This window comes from Pteropus alecto, unplaced genomic scaffold, assembly GCF_000325575.1.
Source record: "Pteropus alecto unplaced genomic scaffold, ASM32557v1 scaffold45, whole genome shotgun sequence".
NCBI classification, from domain to species: Eukaryota; Metazoa; Chordata; class Mammalia; order Chiroptera; family Pteropodidae; genus Pteropus; species Pteropus alecto.
Window position 1 is genome coordinate 11804992 of NW_006442491.1, and position 21882 is coordinate 11826873.

Sequence of the window (21882 nt, forward strand, 5' to 3'; positions counted from 1 at the left end):
AAGAGTAAGTTGGCTCTGGAGGAACCTGTGTTTGATTACGGTTGTGGGCGTAGGTTCATGAATCCAAATGTACTCCTGGCCTTATATGGATAGCAGAAGCTCGGGGGCAGTCCAGCTTCTGCCATTTCCATCAAGTGCTTATACAAACACCAACCAAAACGATACCAGAGAGTTTCTGGTAAAGAATACCCGTCACTACCATCGTAAGAACTTCCAACTGTATCCACAAACTATTAGCAAACGCTAACACCTAAGAAGGAATGAGGAGGCAGAAAGGAGGGAAGCTTGCGGACCCCTCAGAGGGTAAATACATCAGCTAAGTATTAAAGGACACACGTGGAGGATGTATCTGGCTCATGTTCCTTCCCTCTTGATTCCACCAAAGTCTTTCTGCCATTTTTTTCTTTGTCATTGTTACCTTTGGCAGGGTGAGGAACTGACAGCCAGGAAGAGTGCGTACTGTTATTGAGAGTCCACCTAGAGAGCAAGTGGCCAGAAGTCAAAGAAGGAGCCCAGCGCCCTGGGCACCAAAGAGCGGCAAAGCCTAGAATGAGATGCACTGTCCAGGGGCACCGCACTTCCTAGGACACAGTCCACACAATTCTACTGTAGGAACACAATATAAACTTTAATTTTAGCCAATGGTTGCTCAGGGCAAATAGGTAAATGACATTTAAACCTTAAAAACCCATTTATTTGAAGTTAAAAAAAAATAATGCTACATTTTCAGGTGCTCTTTAAATTATCAAAGTAGAGTTGACGCTGGCACCGATTCTGAGGAAAAACATAACTTCACGTCTGTAAATGATTTTTACAAACTAAATATGGCATTTGATGAAGTGATTCAAGCTAAGCTTCCAGAAATTTTTTAGTTAAAGCAGTTAATGAGTACTTGCAGAGGGCTCTCTCTTTGCTCTGGTATCATGAGGGTTGACACAGGGTGTGGACTTACCTCCTAACTGGAATTTTACCATTTGTGTTGGTCATAAATGCCAATTTCATCCAGCTAGAAAACAATAGTAACAACATTATTTTAATGTTTCTTAGGATAAACAGCTTTAATCCAGATAAGACCTTTATAAAATCTTTTATTCGAACAAAGAATATTTATTTTGAAAACCAGAGACAATTATATACTGTGAGATGAATTTACAGTTGCCAGATTTAGCAAATAAAAATATAGGACTTTCAGTTAAAATTGAATTTCAAGTAAAGAATAAACAGATTTTTTACTATAAGTATTTCCAAATATGCACAGGGCATACTTATACAAAAAAATTATTTGTTACTTCTCTGAAATTCGAATTTAACTGAGAGTCCCATATTTTTTCTGGCAATCCCGGGTGATGAGAAAATTGCGTGCTTACACGGAGCAAAACAAATCGTCAGTACTTACTTGGTGATTAGAGTTCCATATTTTTTCTGGCAATCCCGAGTGATGAGAAAATTGCGGGCTTACGTGGAGCAAAACAAATCGTCAGTACTTACTTGGTGATTACTGCTCTTTAATAATCTACTAAGGTGGTAAAAAATGCAAATGGCAGTGATGCTAGCTAACCCTTTCTTGAGGACCCATAGGGACCCCCAACTCTCAGCTCCCAGTGCAGTGATCTATAGATCAAAGGGGCACCTTCTTTAATTTCCAGTGCTAAGGGATGTTCATCAACTCAAACCAATGGTCAGCAACTCCTTGTTTTATCCAGGCTTTCCAGGACACACGGAGACCCAGGACACTGGTGCTGGGACTGTTCTTAGCTAATGACTCCCATTCTCACTGTCTCTAACACAAATATTCTAATAATCTAATAATAACATGAAGACTGGGTAAAGTTTCTATCTTAGGTCAAGTTTCCTAGGAGCACAAGTAACTGACTATTGAGGGGATGTTTTCAGAACCACAGGAGTGAGGGCAGCATATAGGACAGCAAAAACAGTTAAGCAAAGTCGTGGGCTCAGCTAGAGCTTTAGACTGATGCCACAGGGAGCTCTGGAGCATGATTTATACCAGACTTGGTGGCAAGAAGGCAGGCCTTTTTATTCCCTGTTTCAGTCTAAATTGGCCATAGGCTTCCCCTAGAAGGTGGGAGGAGTGTGATCTCGCAGGAACAGTGACTCCCCTTCAGTAGAAAGCAATTCTCTGGAGAAGCGGGCAGGTATGATCCCTGGTCAGCTAACCCTTACAGCATCTGGTAGATGAGCAAATACGAGCTCCACACAGGGGTCTAGGAAGGATAGGAATGGGAACAGATCAGATCTGTTATCCAGATATGGACATGAGGGTTACTTAGCTGTCAGCAGGCATTCCAAACATCTTTGAACTCTGGGGACTCTTATCAGTGCCCAAAGTCGTAACATCAAAATACCTGCTGGGTTGCTCTTTAGATTTTTTCTCTCTACAGCAACTGTAGAGGGAAAGGAGAAGCAGAGTGGCCCAGATGGGAGTCATAGCCCAGAGCTATTACTCTTAAAGGACCTGCTAAAGGAAGAGAAAGTATGGAGTGGAAGTGCCCAAAGGACTGACCTCCCTTCCCATTGCCCGGCAGTCCAAGGAATCACACCCTTGGTGCTGGGCCTGGTTGAGAGATGTGGGGTCATGACTGCAATTTCTCAGTGTGGTTCACTTCTGCACCTCACCACTGCCTGCCAGTGGCCCCGCGATGGCAGGCAGCCCTACTTTTCCATGGACCACTGCTTTTCGAACAGGCTAACTTTGGGTTTGGCTATGATTTCTACTTGAGTGGCTTTCATGTCACCTTGAAAGAATAACTTGGGCAGGGTTAAAATTCTACCACATAATACCCCACTGGATTTAGGATACAGTGAGCCACGGTAAGGCTTTCTGAATTTCCAAAGTACCTTCGGGTCCCCCTGATTGTGTGCTAAGCGCTCCTTGGGGTCAGTTTTCCCTTATAAACCCTAACAGTGGGTGCTGTTGCAAGTGTGTCTTTTGTTCACATTCCCCATTTCTCAGTCTCACACAACAGAGGCTCCAGCTACAACAGTACTCAACTACGGCCCCAGGCGCACAGAGCAGAATCAGCAGACTCGGTCTGGGGACATAGAAATCAGTGCCCACAACCAGGGGACACTAGGGGCAGAGCCTGAGGTTCCAACATCATTCCGGCATCTTCCTGCCATCAACCTTTCCTTTCATATAGTTTTTGGTTTGTGAGTTTATCACACTTGCCCTGCCAGGTGACATAAGAGTATAGGTATGTATCAGTTGATGTCTTCTTCCAGGTCAGGAACATGGAGGGGAAGGTAAGCAAGATGTTGCCTGGCCATATACTAAGCTTCATCTAACAATCTGACCATTTGCTTGCTAACAGCCAAGTACAATAGGTGATGTAAACAAAACTCACTGTTTCTTGAGGCATGTCATTGGACTGACGTTGTTGGCCCTGAAGTTGTGTATGATTGATCTCAGGCCGTCTACCCATTGCTGAAAGAGAAAGAAAAAGTGTTCTTGGTGAGTAAACCTGCTGGAGCTAAACACAGTTTTTATTAGATAGCTCGTGCCCATTTTTGTAATAATAACATAAACTCTTCTTTTATCCTCTTCCCGCCACACAGCCATCTTCATTTTGCATGCTCGTATTTTATTCTTTAATAAACAGCTTTCATTCTTTCCATGAAGATAAATGTGGCATCCATAGTGTCATTAAACTCTGGGCTGTCACAAAGGAATGCTGCCACTGATTGACTTGTTAAGCCTTCTATTTGCAGCTTATTTAAATATAGGCCCCTTTTCAGTCACTGACAATCTTAATAATTTCTAAGTAACATTATACAAGATAACATATTTAGCTATTCCGACTTTAGACAATGAATGCCTTCGGGTTTCAACAATATTATTGTGTGATTCTATTTCAGTCTCAGAGTTTGTTACATATCTTACCTGTCTGTGTTTTATAGCCTTAAAAAGCCTTACAAAGTAAAACACGCACTGATTGCCAAGGTGCCCCAAAGAAAACAGTGATGTGCTTACATAATTTCCATCTAAGGACTTGGACCTCAGTTTTAGTTCATAACATCAACACATGAATTTGCAAGGAAAAATGAAGGAAGATTGTACATGGCGGTAAAGGAATCTGGATCTCTAAATGGCATTTTACTAGAAAAGGCTGCCCTGTGAGTTAAGGCCCACTCTGTCCTTGGGTCCAATAACTGTGCCAATGAATGCCAAAACAGGCTGGTAAAATAAAGAATCCCATTCTTGGCAAAATATTTTGTACCAAATTAATATTGAAGACTGAAACAGAACCGGAGCTGCCACACGAGCCAGTACTTTACTTTCTTAGATTTATAGTCTGACTGCTGAAGCTCTGTGCTGAGAAAGGAAAATATTTTGGAATAGATAGTCACATAGATGTACATTCTACCTGCACTCTCCAGTATGGTAGCCACTAGCCACATGTGGTTATTTAAATTTGAACCAAATAAAAACAAAACCCAGTGCCTCCATTACACTAGTTCCATTTCAAGTGTTCAAAGACCAACACAAAGCTAGTGCCCATCATATTGGACTATGTGAAAAAAGAACATTTCATCATCGCAGAAGATTCCATTGGACAGCACTGCAAAGTACTACTGGGTTTAATGTAGTCAAATGATTTGGGCCCTACAAGGACTAAAGGTGAGGATGGAGTTCTAGAAAAGTGTGTATAGTTTTAATTTTAATTGTGGTAAAATATATATAACATAAAGCTTATCAATTCAACCATTTTTAAGTGAACAATTCAGTGGCATACATGATATACACATTGTTGTGCAACCATCAGCATCATCCATCTCCAGGACTCTTTTCATCTTGCAAAACTGAAACTCTGTCCCACTGTAGCTATTAAACAACAACTCTCTGTTTTCTTCTCCCCCTAGACCCTGGCAACTGTTCTATTTCCATCTTTATGAATTTGACTATTCTAGGTACCTCATATAAGTAAAATCATATAGTGTCTGTCTTTTTGTGATTGGCTTATTTCACTTAGCATAAAGTCTCTGAGGTTCATCCATGTAGCATGTGTCAGAACTTTCTTCTTTTAAAGGCTGAATAACATTCCATTGTCCATAAATACCACATTTGGTTTATCCACTCATCTGTTGATAGGCACTTGGGTTCCTTCCACCTGTTGGCCATTGCAAATAATGCTGCTGTGAACATGGGTATACAAATAAGTTCCTGCTTTCAATTCTTTTGGGCATATACCCAGAAGTGGACTTGCTGGATCACAAGGCAATTCTGTTTTTAATTTTTTGAGGAATCACCATATTGTTTTCCATGGCGGCCATAGCGTTTTTACAATCTCATCAACAGTGCACAAGGGTTCCAATTTCTCCACATCCCTGCCAACACTTATTTTATTTTATTTTTATTTTTTGATAGTAGTTATCCTAATGAAAGTAAACCTATCAGAGTTTTCACTTTCTTCTTTATACTCCAATCATCCTATGAGCTTTCCGAGGAAGGACTTGGGAGCTAAAAGAGGTAAATTCCCTTTTACAACTAGAAAAGGTCATTTTCTGAAGACTAGTACTGAAAGCCTCAGCAAGCATAACAGTGAGGTCAGGATTCTGAGGGAGGAGGAAGAAATGAAATAGTAGCATTAAAGAAATGCCTCAATTATTTTCATCCTCAGACTTTACTTCCTCTGTAAGGCTAAATACAGGACTCTAACTCCCTGGGGACTATCAAATATCCTGTTACTGGTCTAACAAACCATAAGCCCACACAGTTTCCCAAGAGGAGACAGAAAAAGCACAAAAAATTGGTTTGGCATTAACTGGGAAGCATTTTCTCAACCTGAAGTCTTGGTACTTGTTCCAAAACACAAAACAAAGTCCATGGTTTTCTAGGACAGAAAAGTGGACAATTTTTGAGACTGTTCACTGGCTTTTTTTGATTGTTCTAATTTAGTTGTTTCTAAAAACAGATTATAGAGATGCTGGCTTTGAAGAGGCTTCAACAACTTCTATCCACTTTTGAAAATACAGTGCTGGTAAAGAATCTTGTTTATTGTGATGGAAGGGTCCCTGAGAATGACCTTTGAGGTCATCATTCCAGTGAGAGAACATGCTTTATATAGTAGGAAATGCCACCAGGACCCTCACAAGTCTTAATGTCCCCTGGGAGGGAGGCTGCTGCTTCATTCTCTTTGTGATGTTGAAAATGAGGTTAAGGGTCTTGCCCAAGGTCACAGAGCTGTGGGTTCAGGGCCAAAAGGTGGTAAGAACGCTGCAGTCTGCCCTTCACATTTGGGATATTTTCACTCAATAGCAGTTCACATGTCTCCCTCCATGACATGGAAAAGTCCTAGACATTTCTTTCTCTCTATGATTTTTTCAGGTAATGTACACCTAGCATAATAAGTCCAAAAGACTACAGGAAATATGTTAAGCATTTTGCATTTTTGCTTTGTTTTGTTTTTAACACAAAATAAATGAAATACCAGCAGGTGTCAGCAGAGCCTGAAAGTTTAGTTGGAAAGTTGTGCCAGGAGTGAACTAGATGCATATCAACTTTGAATGTTTCAAGATTAATAGAAGAAAAAAAAATTGACTTAGATATGTTTTCCTGGATGGCTGAAAATAAGCACATATGTGAATTGTCTACATAAGGCCCCAAAAGGTATGTCTTCAAGCCTTGGGCTGCTTGTTCCTAGGATTATTCCCCGACACGTGTTGAGCACATACATTGGCCCGATGATGACACATTCACAATAGTATTCCTACTAACTGGGCGTCTTCCCTCTGGTCCTGCCCATCCTGAGTGGGTACATGTAACCTGGATGCAGAGGAGCCAGCCCACAGGAGCGATTCGGGTCAGATGTCCAAATTAGCAGCTTCTGCACTTCCCCAGTAGGTCGTAATTATTACTGTTCTCTAGTTTTTTAATCCTTTCCTATCTCGTCTAAATTAACTTAAAGCTTATTTCAGCCCTTGCTAGGAGAGGGAAGCAAGGTGCTTCAAGGAACTCTTGAGAGCTTGTGCTGGGACCTGTCGGGGTAAAGGAGGGAGGAACAGGAGATGTGGCTGTCTCCTTTGCCCTCAGAAAACTAAGACTGTCATAGACAAAATTAATCTCTTTCCCAATTAAAAAAAAAAGGTATAGAGACACAGGTATAACAAAACGTATGTACGTATATTATAGATATGTGTATATGTATGTGTAAGTGTATGTGTATATGTGTATGTATAAGCACCTTTAAGTATATATGTATGTACACACACACATATATATACACACACACACACATACACAAATGCATATAATATGGATTTGTTTATGCCTTACTATTAAATTGTACACTTGAAATTTACTGGATTTCCTTAACCAATGTCACTAAAAAAAATTAAAATAAATAAATAAACCAAAAAAAAAAAAAAAAAAAAGAATACGAATTTACATGGAGCAGATATCTTACTTAAAAATCATTTGTTGGCTTTTTTTAAGGTTATGAAAGTAATATTTAGATCCCTTTGTAGAAAAATGTAAAGCAAAAAAGCATAAAGCAAAATGTAAACATCACCCCAAATACCATTACAACAAGTTCTCACTTAACGTCATGGATAGTTTCTGTGACTTTAAGTGAAATGATGCATAACAAAACTTTTACCATAGGCTAATTGATATAAACAAGAGTTAAGTTCTTTGGCATCTCATCAACTTTATAACGAAACACAGTGAACAAAATGTCCTGTTATTCAAGGTCTTGCTGTACTGATATTAAGAAATAACCACTGACAACATTTTGCAATTTGTCCTTCTAGCCCTTTCCTATGCATATAGATTTGTCATTTTGAATAACTATCATTATCATTGTTATACTGTCAGCACTTCAGACAGAGTTGTTGTTCCTTCAACTCAGTCTTATCTCTAGATTTTGTTCCCAAAGTATTCATTTTAGTCTTTAAAGACATTTTGTCAAAGCAAACAGTAACAGAGACCTTGTGACACTTTCCAAGTTTTCTATGTAATTTTCTCGAAAGAAAAGACTCAGTAGTATCCTCCCTAATCTTTTTGTGTCTGGCTTTCTGTTTTCTAAGAGGCGGCTACTGGTGGAGGTGGTGGAGGCATCTTAACTAAGTCTGCTCAAAGTTAACTAGAGACTTGCTGCTTAAGGGACGAGTAGTATCAGAATCATCTGGGAATTATTAAAATTCAAATTATCAGGCTCCACCTATTAAATCTGTCTCTAGGGCTGGGAAACAGAAATCTGTGTTTAAATGAACGTTCCAAGTTATTCTTCAGCAAACTTGCTTTTAAGAAGCTCTGTTCTAAATCCATGCTACTCGAGGGGGTGAGAGGTATTCCTGGACCAACAGTATCAACATGACCTGGTTGCTGGTTAGAAATACAGAATCTCAGGTCTCATCTCAGACCCACTGGATCAAAATGCGCATTTAATAACATCTCCAGATGACTCCTGTGCACATTCCGTTTGAGAAGCATGGTCTAGGAGCGGGGTCTCTCCCAACTTGGAGCATCTCCTTCCATTTTCCACCAAGGAAGGTTTAGGTTTGGCTTCCTAAGGGAGGTGAAGGTTTCCTCCAGCACCTTCAGCTGGAATAGGAGATCTTCTACTAAGGCCCATGGAAAGAGCACAGCTCTTGATATGCTGTTTTGTTTTTGTCATATCCCTCCCCACCTGGGCTGAACAAATCTGCATTCACTAAAATGGAAATTCTGACTTGCATATTTAGGGGACTGAAGTTCAATTGCTTGTTATGTGGAAATGAGAGGAGGCAAGATACTGCAAGTAGTGACTTCCACCTTCCCCATGTCTGAGCTGTGAAAATTATCAATGGATGGGGAAATATTTAGAACATGGGAACTTTTGTGTACCTATAATTCATAAAGTTTGATCTATGCAACATCTTTTTGTGTTTGTTTGGTTAAGTAAGTGGGGATTAGGAAAAGTCAGGGCATATTTCAATTGGCTATTCGAAGAGTGCTTAATTGTTCTAACAATTAATTCGTTTTCATCTGTTCAAACTTAAGCCAGGAATTTCTATAATTTGAAGTATAGCTTTTGATCTCTTTGTACTATGAGTTCTGGTAACACTGAAGGGCATTCAAGAAGAAAAATAAGACTTAATTCCATGCACTTGAGGCAAACCATGAAACTTTTCATGTAAGATTTCTATAGTGTCTGATATTGTAGTAAGACAAGATTCTTTATAAAGTGCTTAGAATGTAAAATTGCAACATTTCACAAATCTTCGTTTGAGTAGTAGTGGAGTTACAACATCTTTATAGTGAACTAGAAACTTAGTTTTAGGAAGACATTTGAGCTTTTGCACTATAGTTTCAGCATTGCCACTACATTCAGCAGTGGCTTAGATTCTAAAGACACTATTAGTAGAACCCAAAAGGTTTTCTCTTATGGGTCTATATAAGCAAAGTGAATGGAATCATTTCAGTTCAGTTAAGATAAATATTAGTTGGCATTAAATTGTCAATATTTAAATTTGATGGCAGGCCAAGGGGAAGACATTTCCAGCTGGCACACTGTTAGAAGAAAACTATGTGGATAGCACTCAGACACTAGATTAGCAGTTCCCAGAGCCTGCTGATCATTAGAATCCCCTACGGGGTTTATATGACATTTCAGAAGCCTGGACACCACCCCGGGAGATTCCCTATAACAATCTGAATTTGTTGGGCCATCAATCTACTTCTTAGACACTGCAGATAATTCTAATGTGAATCTACAACTGAACTAGAACACATAAACTAAATTTGGTTTATCCCAGTATTCTTCAACTTTACTGTGCATTTGGAGCACTTGGGGATTTAGTTAAAGTACAGATTCAGATGTAGTAGGTCTAGTTTCTGCATTGAAGATTCTGCATTTTTTTCCTGACTTAAAAATTTTAAGTGGATCTCCAGTCAAGATGGCAGAATAGGTAAACGACTTCTCTTGAGATCACATCTAAATTACAACTAAACTACAAAACAACCATCACTGAAAATCATCTGAAGTCTAGCTGAACAGAAGTCCTGCAACTGAGGACTTGTAGAGGGGGTGACCTCGAGACCGGCAGGAGGGGTGGAGACAGAGAACAAGCTAGTCTCATACACGAGCTGGCAGTTGAAAATCAAGAGGGATACCTTGGCTGTGGAGGTTCCCCTGAGAAGCAGGGAAGGGGGGGTCCCAGCCTGACCCAGTCTCCAGCCAAAGGTTCCAGTGCCAGCAAAAAAGTACCCACAAAATGTGGATGTGAAAATTAGTGGAGATTGTGGCTGAGTGAGACGGAAGGCTGTAGGAGTCCCAGGTGCTCCTCTTAAGTGGAAGTACCTGCTTGTGGACTCACTTTGAGCTTCAGTGCTGGGGCAGCAGCTCCAAAGGCACCAGGGATGTACAGGGAGGAACTGAATTGTCTGGCTTTAGGGATAGGCCTGGAGGGACAGCTTTCTCCCAGACACAGGTGCTGACAGAGGGCCATTGTTCCTTTGTTGAGCCTCCACACTCCCAGCATGCAGACATAGGCGGCCTCCATATGTCAGCCTTTATTAACCTAGCTAACAGCATTCACCCTGCTCTGGTGATTCCTTGAGACCCTGTCCCACCCAACTTGTGGGCCCACGCACAGGACAAGCTTTTTCCATACAAATGGCCTGTCTTGGCTCATGTTACGGACTTGTCTAAATTCTCTCAAAGGTTCGCAAACCCCAAAGCAGCACCTGGCCTCAGTGCACCCCAGACCTCCTGCTGAGCAGCCCCAAGCCTGGCTCTAGAGGCAGTTGGTCTTGGTTCATAGATTGGCCTCTCCAAGCCCAGCATGTGTGGCAGCCATCTGTGGATTGCTTGGAAACTCATGATAGGTGGCCCCGGGCAGGGCACAAGCTGCAGCTAAACTTGGCCAGAGACAGGGCTCCTCCCAGAAGGCCCTGGGGCTGGCATGCCAGGTGGCCAGCTTTGGACTGAACTAGAGTACCACCCAGGGCCACATCACAAGATACAAGAGCCCCACTAAAGCAAATCCTGCTCTGTAGGGTCAGTCCCTGCACAACAACTCCTCTGCTGTAGTCATGACCAGTCCTTATAAATAATCAATGGAGGGCCAACCTCTCCCATTGATCTGCAAACAGCAATTAAGACCAAACCTTGACAGGAGGGCACACACAACACATACAAGGGACATACCTGGAGCACTGGCTCGGATGACCAGAGAGACTGCACTACTGGGTCCCATAGGACACCTACTGCATAAGGCCACTGCACTAAGACTGAGAGACATAGCAGTCCTACCTAAAAGAAACAAACGCAGAGAGGCAGCCAAAATGGGGAAACAAAGAAACATGTCCCAAATAAAAGAACAGAACAAAGCTCCAGAAAAAGTACTAACAAAATAGAGACAAGCAATCTACCAGATGCAGAGTTCAAAACACTGGTTATAAGGATGCTCAATGAACTTAGGAAGAGAGTAGATGAATTCAGTAAGAACTTTAACAAAGAGATAGAAAACATAAACATGGAGATTAAAAACATTAAAAAAAAACCAATCAGAAATAAAGAACACAATAACTGAAATGAAGAATATTTCAGGAGACATCAACAGTAGATTAGATGAAGTGGAGGATCAAATCAGTGATTTAAATGATAAGGTAGCAGAAAGCGCCCAATGAGAAGAGCATCCAAAAAATTGAGAATAGTTTAAGGGGCCTCTGGGATAACATCAAGCATACTAACATTTGCATCATTGGGGTACCAGAAGGAGAAGAGAGAGAGCAAGGAATTGAAAAACTATTTGAAGAAATACTCATGGAAAACTTCCCCAATCTGGCAAAAGAAATAGACATACAAGCCCAGAAGGTGCAGAGAGTCCTAAACAAGATGAATCCAAAGAGGCCCACACCAAGACACATCATAATTAAATGCCAAAAGTTAAAGACAAAGAGAGAATCTTAAAAGCAGCAAGAGAAAGGCAGATAGTTACCTACAAGTCATCTCCCATAAGACAGTGAGCTGATTTCTCAAAAGAAACTTTGCAGGCCAGAAGGGATTGGTAGGAAATATTCAAAGTGATGAAAAGCAATGACCCACAATCAATACTACTCTACCCAGCAAAGCTATCATTTAGAACTGAAGGATAGATAAAAAGCTTCCCAGACAATAAAAAGCTAAAGGAGTTCATCGCTACCAAACCAGTATCACAAGAAATGTTAGAGGGACAAAGAAGGAGAAAGGGGAGGAAGAAGAAAGAAAATAGATAAAAAATGAATAATAAAATGGCAATAACTACACATTTATCAACAATGTCCTTAGATGTAAATAAATATTCCAATCAAAAGATAGGGTAGCTGAATGGATAAGAAAAAAAGACTCTTACATATGCTGCCTACAAGAGACTCACATCAGATCAAAAGACACATACATACTGAAAGTAAAGAGAAAAAGAGATTTCATGAAAAGGGAAACAAAGAAAAAGCTGAGGTAGCAATAGTTATACCTGACACAATAGACTTTAAAATAAAGGTTGTAACAGGAGGCAAAGAAGGACCCAAAAATACCACTTCTGGATATATATCTGAAGAAACCCAAAATACTACTTTGAAGGGACATGTGCATCTATATGTTCATTGTGGCGTTATTTACAATAGCCAAGATATGGAGGCACACCGGGTGTCCATCAATGGATGAATGAACAAAGAAGAGGTGGTATATATATATACAATGGAATATTACTCAGCCATAAAAAGAAAATGAAATCTTGACACCTGCAACACCATGGATGGACCCAGAAGGCATTATGCTAGGTGGAGTAGGTCAGACAGAGAAGGACAAGTGCCATGTGATTTCGCTTATAGGTGGAATCTGAAGAACAAGGTGAATGAACAGGCAGGGCAGAAACAGACTCACAGATGCAGAGAGCTTTTTATGGTTGCCAGATGGGTTTGGTGGGGAGGTGAGAAGAGGGAAGGGATTAAGAAGCACAAATTGGTGGCTACAAAATAGGCAGAGGGATGTAAGGTATAGAATAAGGAATATAGTCAATATTATTGTAATAACTATACATGGCATCAGATGGGTATTAGATTTCTTGGGGTGATTACTTTATAAGTTGTAGAAGTGTCTAATCATCATATTGTACATCTGAAACTACTATATGTTGTATGCCAATTGTAAATGAAAAATAAAAAATTATTTTAAAAAAGTATAAGTATAGTTATATAATCTTATATTGGTTATATTGGTTTAAGTATAGTTGTTATATAATCTTATTGGTTTAAGTATAGTTGTTATATAATCTTATATTGGTTATATTAATTTCAGGTGTACAATATAGTGATTCAACATTCATACCTCACAATATGATCACTCCACTAATTCTAGTAATTATCTGTCACCATGCAAACTTTTGCATTCCCCTGATGATTAGTGATATTGAGCATACTGTCATATGTCTGTTGGCCGAAGATTCTGCATTTCTTCGAGCTTCCAAGAGATCTCACGTAGGTATGTGAGTTTGTTTCCTGTGTCCTGTTCACACAAGGGTAGCAGGGCTTATATGTTATTTCTAGACAAAATGCATATCTTGAATACCACTAAGAAGTCTAGCAATGAAAAAGCAGTTCTACTCTCCGTTATGCCAGCTACTCTAAGTGGTTCCCCAGATCAGCAGCATGAGCATCACATAGGAGTTTATTAGGAATGGCAATTCTCAGGCCCCACCCAAAACCTATAGCATTAGATACTCTGCGGGTGGGGCCCAGGAATCTGCAATTAAGCAGGCCCTCCAGGTGACTCTAATGCAACAATCACTGTATTATGCTAGTATCAGAGCACCAGATGCTCTGATACTAGCATAGTTGAAGAGGGTATGAAAGTGGCCACTGGAGAGCAGACTTGTCTGGTTTTGTTTTTAATCAATATTATTGAGGTATAATTTATATATAATAAATTGCCTATGGGCTTTTGATTCAAGCTTTTGAAATGATAACTAACCACCCTTAGGATGAGTCCTACCAACTGATACTCTTCGATTTTTAAATTCTCATTTCCCTGTTTTAGATTAAAATTCATACACACACATCTCACTGTATATGCTAAAGTATTTTAAAGAAAATTGCAAGCATTGTAAAAAGCATTGCAGGGAGCCATAGGAAAGTCGACCGAAAAGATGTTTCACAGCCACAGGACATGCAGGAGCTGGGGATGTTGCAGGATCTCATGATGCAGCAGGAGACGACCCTGTGGAAGCCTGTTAGAAATAACAGCTTCCCATGGTCCCGAGAGAGGTAAGCACAAAATCCAGACAGTCCTGGTCTGGGAGGTTTGGTCTTCTTGGGAAAACACTTATTAGATAATCTGGTATAGTAACAAGGCAGAGATCTGTTTCCTAGAACTAGGGCACATAATCAGAACACCACTTCGGCCACCAAATGTCCAGTGATCAGGCCTGAGCACCAAGACTAGAGCCGATGAAGCAGCAGGAGTAACTGGAGGCTGAGTGCCAGCATTCCTGAAGTCTTGGTCTCCAAGGCATTTGGCCTCGGTCTGAGGCAGAGCCCACAGATTATAAAACCCCTGGGTAGAAGCAGGAGAGTGGAGAAACCGGTGATTTAGGCAGGACTTGACCAAGAAACAGTGATATTTCACCCTCGAATGTACTTATCTAGAGTGCTAAATCCACTCTGAAATTAAATAGGAGCAGATCTACCAATTTTTGTATATCACCGACCAATTTCTACAACATGTTAAGAAGAAAATATAAAATAACTTTTCTCTTTCATTTCAACTACCGTCTGTCAAAGGAGAGGACACTGGCTTTACAAAGGAAAGAGAGAAGAGCAGATAGAACATACTGAGTGTCAGTCTTACGAGATCTCGATGTCAGTGTTGGAAACTCCCTCATGGCCAGGACAGAAGGCAAAGAGGCAGACAATGACAGCGCTGATGGTAAGAACAAATCAGGCAAGGAAACCTGAAAGTCACCATAACTGCTCCTCCAAGAGAGAAGCGTGCAAAATAATGAGATGGTAAAGAATTTAATAAAGGATCTAAGCTTGCAATCCTAGACAAATCCAGTTGATAAAGCCAGGATGAAAGGTTATATTAATGAGCCTTTGATAATGACCAATACTACTGAAACTGGTAGCCAACAGCAATGGGGGTTTTGGCGGGGGTGGGGAGGAAGTGGGGCGGGGGAAAATCTGTAGAGAAACAACCCAACGGTAATTTCAAATGCCCTTGGAAAGTCAATAATTCTCATAAAATTTTCAAATCCAAAGGAGGACTGAGGAGAATAAAGAGAGAGCAACTAGGGACTTTTTTTTTTCTCTTGATATTGCCTGAGTGTGTTCCAGAAAATACAAATTTTTCATCTGCTGTTCTCTATCCACACAGTAAAGTTGAAGAAGGTTAAAGAAGGAATGTATTAAACATCATCTGATTCTTAAATCACCTTCAGAGCACAGCAAATGAATATTTGGGCAGGAAATAAGCTGCCATATATGAGTATGTGGAGCTGTGTTTCAAATATAGATGTGGATGGGCCTGGATAATATTTATGCTTTCCCAGTACAAATTAGTTTAGTCACTCACAGACAGTCAAAACAGTCTGTCAGTTTGGCTGGTTATCTTGACAACATTGGGTAGCTAGGTCAAAAAGGACCTCTAAATAGTCACAAGAAAAGAGAGGACACTGTGCTGTTCTGGTCATCACTCAGAAGCTGGAGTGTCAAATTCCCATACTAGATGGGATTCTGTTCATCACAATTTTTAAGAGAAAATCTTCACAATGCCTAAGCCTGATTCTATATATACCCTGTAACGACGTCCTGTTGGACCTATAGAAACTTGTCCCAAATGACCATACCTACTCCAATAAGCATACTATTGAAGGGAATCAGGATGTGGTGGCCCGAAATATGCCACTTTCGCATAGGAATTATTTTGAGCTAAAGCCACATGAATTCCTGAAATCCCTTATCTGCCTAAAAGCAGAATTTCCCCAAAGAACTCAATTGTCAAAATCCCCAGCTCAGGAGCAATTCTAATCTTTTCTTCTGGAAGATGAAAAGTTGGCATAACATCCAAACAGAAATTATCACAAAACTATCATATCTCCTCTCACTTCCCCTCAGGGCCCATTAATCTTTCTTAAAATCATTTGCTCTCCTGTAAGTGATCTTTCATCCCCTTCTCTTTCTCCTGTTAAGATGCTATGTAAACTCTCAAATCTCACTGTTCCTTTGGATATTATTCACTTCTTTCTGTGATAGCCCCATGTATGCAATATAAAAAAATTAATAAATTAAATACAATATTAATAAACATCTATGAGTTTTCTCCTGTTAATTTGTCCATTGTCAGTTTACTTTGCAGACCCAGCCAAAAAAAATTATATATACATACGTACATTCAGAACATATTCAAGCCTACGTTTACTTGTGCTTACTGATTTTGGAGAAATAATATTAGATGTTCTTTAGTGCCTCGGAGTTCACAGGGCACTTCTACTCCTACAAACCCCAGAAATCAGTCAAGAAGAAAATGAGGTATTTTGTGGGTAAGGGATGAGTGAACAGCTGGTGAGTTAAAAGGCTGTCATGAAGTTGTTTCTTTGGCTGATGCTTGTACTTATAATCCCTGAGGTCACAGCCCTCCTGACATGTACCAGCTGACAACACTGACAAATTAAATCATGCCAAAAGGAACACTATTTCAACACGCAAACAAATGCTACCTGCTGAGGCTCTGTGATAAATATAACCAACTCTTACCCAGGCAGCATCGACCTATTTATTAGCTCAGGCGCATTAAATCTGCATGTAATCCTATAAACTAAATAGAACATAATATAAGAGGTACTAAAAAGAATCTAAATTAGTGGATTTGTTTCATTATCTAACATTCTATCCTTTATGGAAAAGTCCCCCCACTTTCCCGTGCCGAAAAGAGGGAGGGAAGGGAGGGAAGAAATGTGGTAGCAGGAAAACAGAGACAATAATAAGAATATGTATGAGAAAAACGAATAAATGAACATTTGGATTCCACTGCTTTGATATTGCTGGAAAAATACATTATTGGCTGACTTTTTCCTGTAAAATAGTCAATCTGAAAGATTTTCATCTGTACCCTTTCAATAGGCCAAAATAAATAAATAAATAAAAGTTTGAGAAATAGTAGACTAACCAACCCCCTTCTTCCTCAGATTGATATGAGAACAGTAACATTTCTGAGAGTGCTACCTTAAAGAAACCCATCTAAGCAAGGCTTTTTTCATGCTTACTTGACCAGGGAACCTCCTATAAATGTGGACTTTTGAGGAATCCATTCCGTGAACCACCAACTTGGGAAGTGCTGTCTTTCCAAAGTACTACATCTCCCAAAGATAAGGGTATGAAACATTTACCTTAAAAAGTACGGTAAAGCCATATAACGCTACAGGTGGAAGTGGCTGTTCTCCAGCTTGAGAGCTGCAGCATAGGGTGGTGGGAGAACGCAGGATCTGGAGTGGACCAACTTCTTGGGTTCAAAACACCAGCTCAGCCACTTACTGGCTGTGTGACCTTGGGCAAGTTACTCAATCTCTCTGGGCCTATTCCTTCCTCTATAAAATGAGGATAATAATCATACCAATCCCATAGAATTATTGTGAGAATTAAATGACATAATACATGTCAAACATTTTGAACAGTCTGGTACTCAATATACACTAAAAAAATTTCACTGCTGTTGCTGTTATTACTATAATTATAAGGGGTCTGTAAAGGGCCAGGTAATAAGTATTTCAGGCTTTGGTGGGGCCACATACGGTTCTGTTGTACAGTTTTATGTTTTGTTTTGTTTTAACAACACTTTAAAAACAAAAGCCATTCTTTGCTCGTTGGCCTTACAAAATCAGGTTGAGGGCTGGGTTTGGTCCAGGGGCTGCACTTTGCCAGCCTCTGATTATGTTTATTGAATTATTTGCTCCAGATTATAGTGCTTGGAGGCAAAAGAGCCTCAATTCAGGTGAGGTGTCCTACCACGTCCACATGCATCCCCTTTTAAAATTATACCCCTAAAATTAGAAAACATACAAACATGTGTAGGCCCACATTACGCATACATTATGTTCACAATGCCAGTTTTTGCTAGCAGTAAAAACTGGAGCTTTGTGGTAAATGGAGAAGCAATTTAAAGCTAGTGACATTTTTCTCTCTCAGAGGCCAAGAGATGAAATCCAAACTTCATATTATGCTTCTAGTACAATTAGAGTAATTCATTTTGCATTCCCTTGTTGGAGTCATTTGATAACACTTGCAATTCGGGCAAACTGAGCTGCTCTGGGCTGCGCCTAGAGCATAGAGTCTCTTCTTGGAAAACCTGTCAAGTTCATGAAACGCAACAGTGAGAGAGGCTCCAGCAACGAAAATACATCCTGGGTGAAGACCACGGCATTCTGAACAGAAGTGCCCAGAAGGCTGGATGGTTTCTAAAGAAGCATGAGCTGGTAACACTAAGAAAATTGACCTCAGAGATTGTGGGGGATTTACAATTACACTGAGCCCCAGGGAAGTTCTTAAAGACCAAAAAATGTACATGAAAAAATTTTTTAAATGATAAAATATAACATATTAAACTATAAACAGCATGAATCCAATTGTGTATAAAAGAAAACTGTGTGTGAATTAAAAAGACACATTAGGCTGATTGGGGGGTTGGGGGAAAGGGCTAGAGGGGAGTCTAATGGGCACAACTGCTTAATGGGCATGTGGTTTCCTTTGGGGGTGCAATGGTTCGAACTAGATAGATGTGGTGGTTGCACAACACTAAGATACAAAATGGCACTGAATTGTTCACGTTAAAATAGTTCATTTTATGTTATATGAATTTCACTTCAATTAAAAAAAGACAGAAATAGGGGGAATGCTCTCTAGCAGGGGTTTATTTTCTTCTGTTTACTCTTCTGTACTTTCTACTAAAATGTAGTGGACAAATGAACTCTACCATGAGAAATACTCCTTTTGCATTCAGAATACACCAGTAAACAGTAAAAAAACGGGCGATCCATGCAAATGTTAAAAATGACTTTGCCAGGATGCTCAGTGTTGCTGCAGACCTGGGTGTTAAGTCACAGGCTCCTGTCTCACTCTGTTCCTCCCACTACTGCAAGGAAACCTCACTGAGGCCGTTGACAAAACTCCGTGAAAACAACAGCCAAACTTTTCTGGCTCCAGTGTCCAGGATCTTAAACACGCATTTTGACAAGGAGCTTTACTTTCAAGTAAGTCTAGTGCTAAGAAAAATGACAGTAAGAATCCACATTTGACTACTTAGGAAAGGAGTTTTCAAAAGAAAACGAACAAAGGTAGCTGTTTGCAGAAAGTCAGGGGGCTAGAGATGCCGAACACAGGGACATGGAGGTCAGGGCTGGCCCCAGAGACAATCCCAAGGGGCCCCCGAGAACATGTGATCACCTTTGTACTATATGATCCACAGTAGGTCCTGTGACATACACAATTCCTCAGGGAATATATTTTAAACAAATTCATTGTCCTTCCCCACCACCCCAAGGTAACCAGGCCCTCAGTTGATGATCACTGTATCATCATACTCCCAGTTAATCAGACTTAAAATCTGGTCTCTATCTGAGCTTCTCCTCTAACATCAATCCCGGAACAAACCCTCTTGATTCCACATTGCAACGTTCCTCAGACATTCCTCCTTGGGTAACTGGTTGAAGCCAAGAACAACTGCTTTTCTTGTATTCATTCTATCTCAGTACCTCTCGAACTTTAATGTGCAAAAGAAGTACCTAGGGATCCTGTTCAAGTGCAGATTCTCCTCCCACCCCCCGGATTTATTGAAATATAATAGACAGTTAGTTGCTCGTATTTACATTGTACAATTCAATGAGTTTTTTTGTTTTTGTTTTTCAATTACAGCTGGCATACAAAAATATACGTTTCAGTTGTACAGCCTGGTGATCAGAGATCCGCATAACTTGCAAAGTGATCACCCCACTAAATCTAGAACCCTGCCCCCCTTACATATTTATAACATTATTGACCATCTTCCCCATGCTACACTCTACATCTCCATGTCTATTCTGCAACTATCCATTTGTACCTCTTAATCCTTTTGCCTTTTTTTTAAAGCAGTTCTAGAGTAGCGCCTGAGATCCTGCCTTTCTAACAAGCTCCCAGGTGATGCTGCTGGTCCAGACAATACTTTGAGAAGCAGTGCTCTCAGCCATGTTACTACCATTTGTTGATCTTAGAATGTAAAGATCGTGGTGCATCCCACTCACACTGCAAGTCATGACCTTCTGTTACCTCTCTAGAATCTTTAGGACAGATTCCACAAATATCACAGCTTGGCACTCAAAGCGGGTCACCATCTTAACCTAACTGGCCAATTTCCCAATAAAAAGTGTTCACGCCAGTCTTCGCACTGGACCCGACAGTGCAGGTCCAACATTCCTCTGCTTCTGAATCTCTGCTCGTGTCCTAACTCCCATTTGCACAGCCGTCACTCTTCTGGTGGCCTGTGCACTATGGATATCGCCATAATGTGACCAGCAGGCCCTCTCTGTTCTGGGTGCAATGTCCTGCTTCTTTCATGGACATATCTCTCTTTCCTTCCCTCTCCAAACACAGAGCCTCCTACCCTAGTAGTTTGACGACTGACCTCAGAGATGGTGATGTGACTCACATTAAGCTAATCTAGGGACTTCTATGGTATACAAACGTCTTATCAAAGCAATTTACCTGTACCCTCTTTGACATCTAGTACACTTTTTTTTCCACCCAGAAAGATTCTTTAAGTCTTACAGGACAAAGTGACATCAAGAGTCACTTGGTACAACTCGCTTCTTTTACAAAAGAGGATATAAAAGGCTAAGTAGTGGAATAATTTGTCCGAGTTTAGAATTCACTGAACAATAATTCTTGGATGAACAGCTGAAGAAAGGAAGGAAAAAGGGACAAAATGGTAATCTTCATTTAAAATGTCACTGAGGTAAACCTATTAATATTAGCATTCATCTCAGTGTAAGTGCATCCATGCTGTATGTGGACTGATGTCTAGAGCTAAGGTTCTAAATGATCCAAAGACGTGTTTGTCATTTGACACACACAGCGTTTTAAAAAATGAATATATTCGTCAACATTTTAACATCAGAAAATTTCATGTAAAAAATCCAGAGGTCCAGTATCTCATGAAAAAAACACCACCACCACCAACAGTGTAGCAACTGTAGGCCCATGTTCTGACAGTTGTTAAATTGGCTGGAAGTAAGTGGATGCTTACCCCACTGCCAGATGGTTATGTACAATGGTACGTACGCTCCAATTCACTAAAGTCTACACGATCCCCTATTTGTCTTCACCTGGCACTTTTTCATTATTCACATCATCTCTGTGGCTCCTGTAGGCATCTGAGTTTGCAACTTCTGGTCTAAAGAAATTACAACTTGTAGTGATATAGAGATAAAAAAATAATTTCAGAATTCAGAAAGTGCTACCATGGATGAGACACTGAAGTACTGGACTTTGGGGCAGATGGTCTTGGAAGAGCAAGATGAGAACCAAGGAGCAAGAGAGATGAAACGTGGTTGTGGGAGGCCCACAGAGACGGTTCTCCCGCCGCAGATTCACAGCCCTTCCAAGACAGAGAGTTTGATGGCTTCTACATTGAACCCAGCAGTAAAACAAATGAACCCCATTATCTTTTTGGCAAGAAAACACCTAGGTGGGCTAAGGCATTTAAAGCTTACAAATGCACACCCACTCATCTGCTCTGATTCACAGCTCTGTTCTTAAGAAAGTGTTTTACTGCCCCTCACTGACTTGTTTCTCATGAATTCAGAATGCTTTAAAGAAAAACAAAAGAAAACAACATGCCAACTTTCGGACCTGAAACACACACACACACACACACACACACA

General features: G+C 40.4%; 1 protein-coding gene across 3 annotated transcripts in view; it reads right to left on the minus strand.

Moving 5' to 3' along the window:
• The window catches only part of PLCB4 (phospholipase C beta 4), a 161915-nt gene that overhangs the window by 104188 nt on the left and 35845 nt on the right, over nt 1-21882 (minus strand). For all 3 annotated transcript variants that reach the window (XM_006921599.1, XM_006921597.1, XM_006921598.1), the window contains exons 5-6: nt 3363-3442; nt 953-1006 (exon numbers count right to left, since the gene is read on the minus strand). In XM_006921599.1, the coding sequence (XP_006921661.1) occupies nt 953-1006; nt 3363-3442 (134 nt within the window). The remainder of the gene's footprint in view (nt 1-952; nt 1007-3362; nt 3443-21882) is intronic.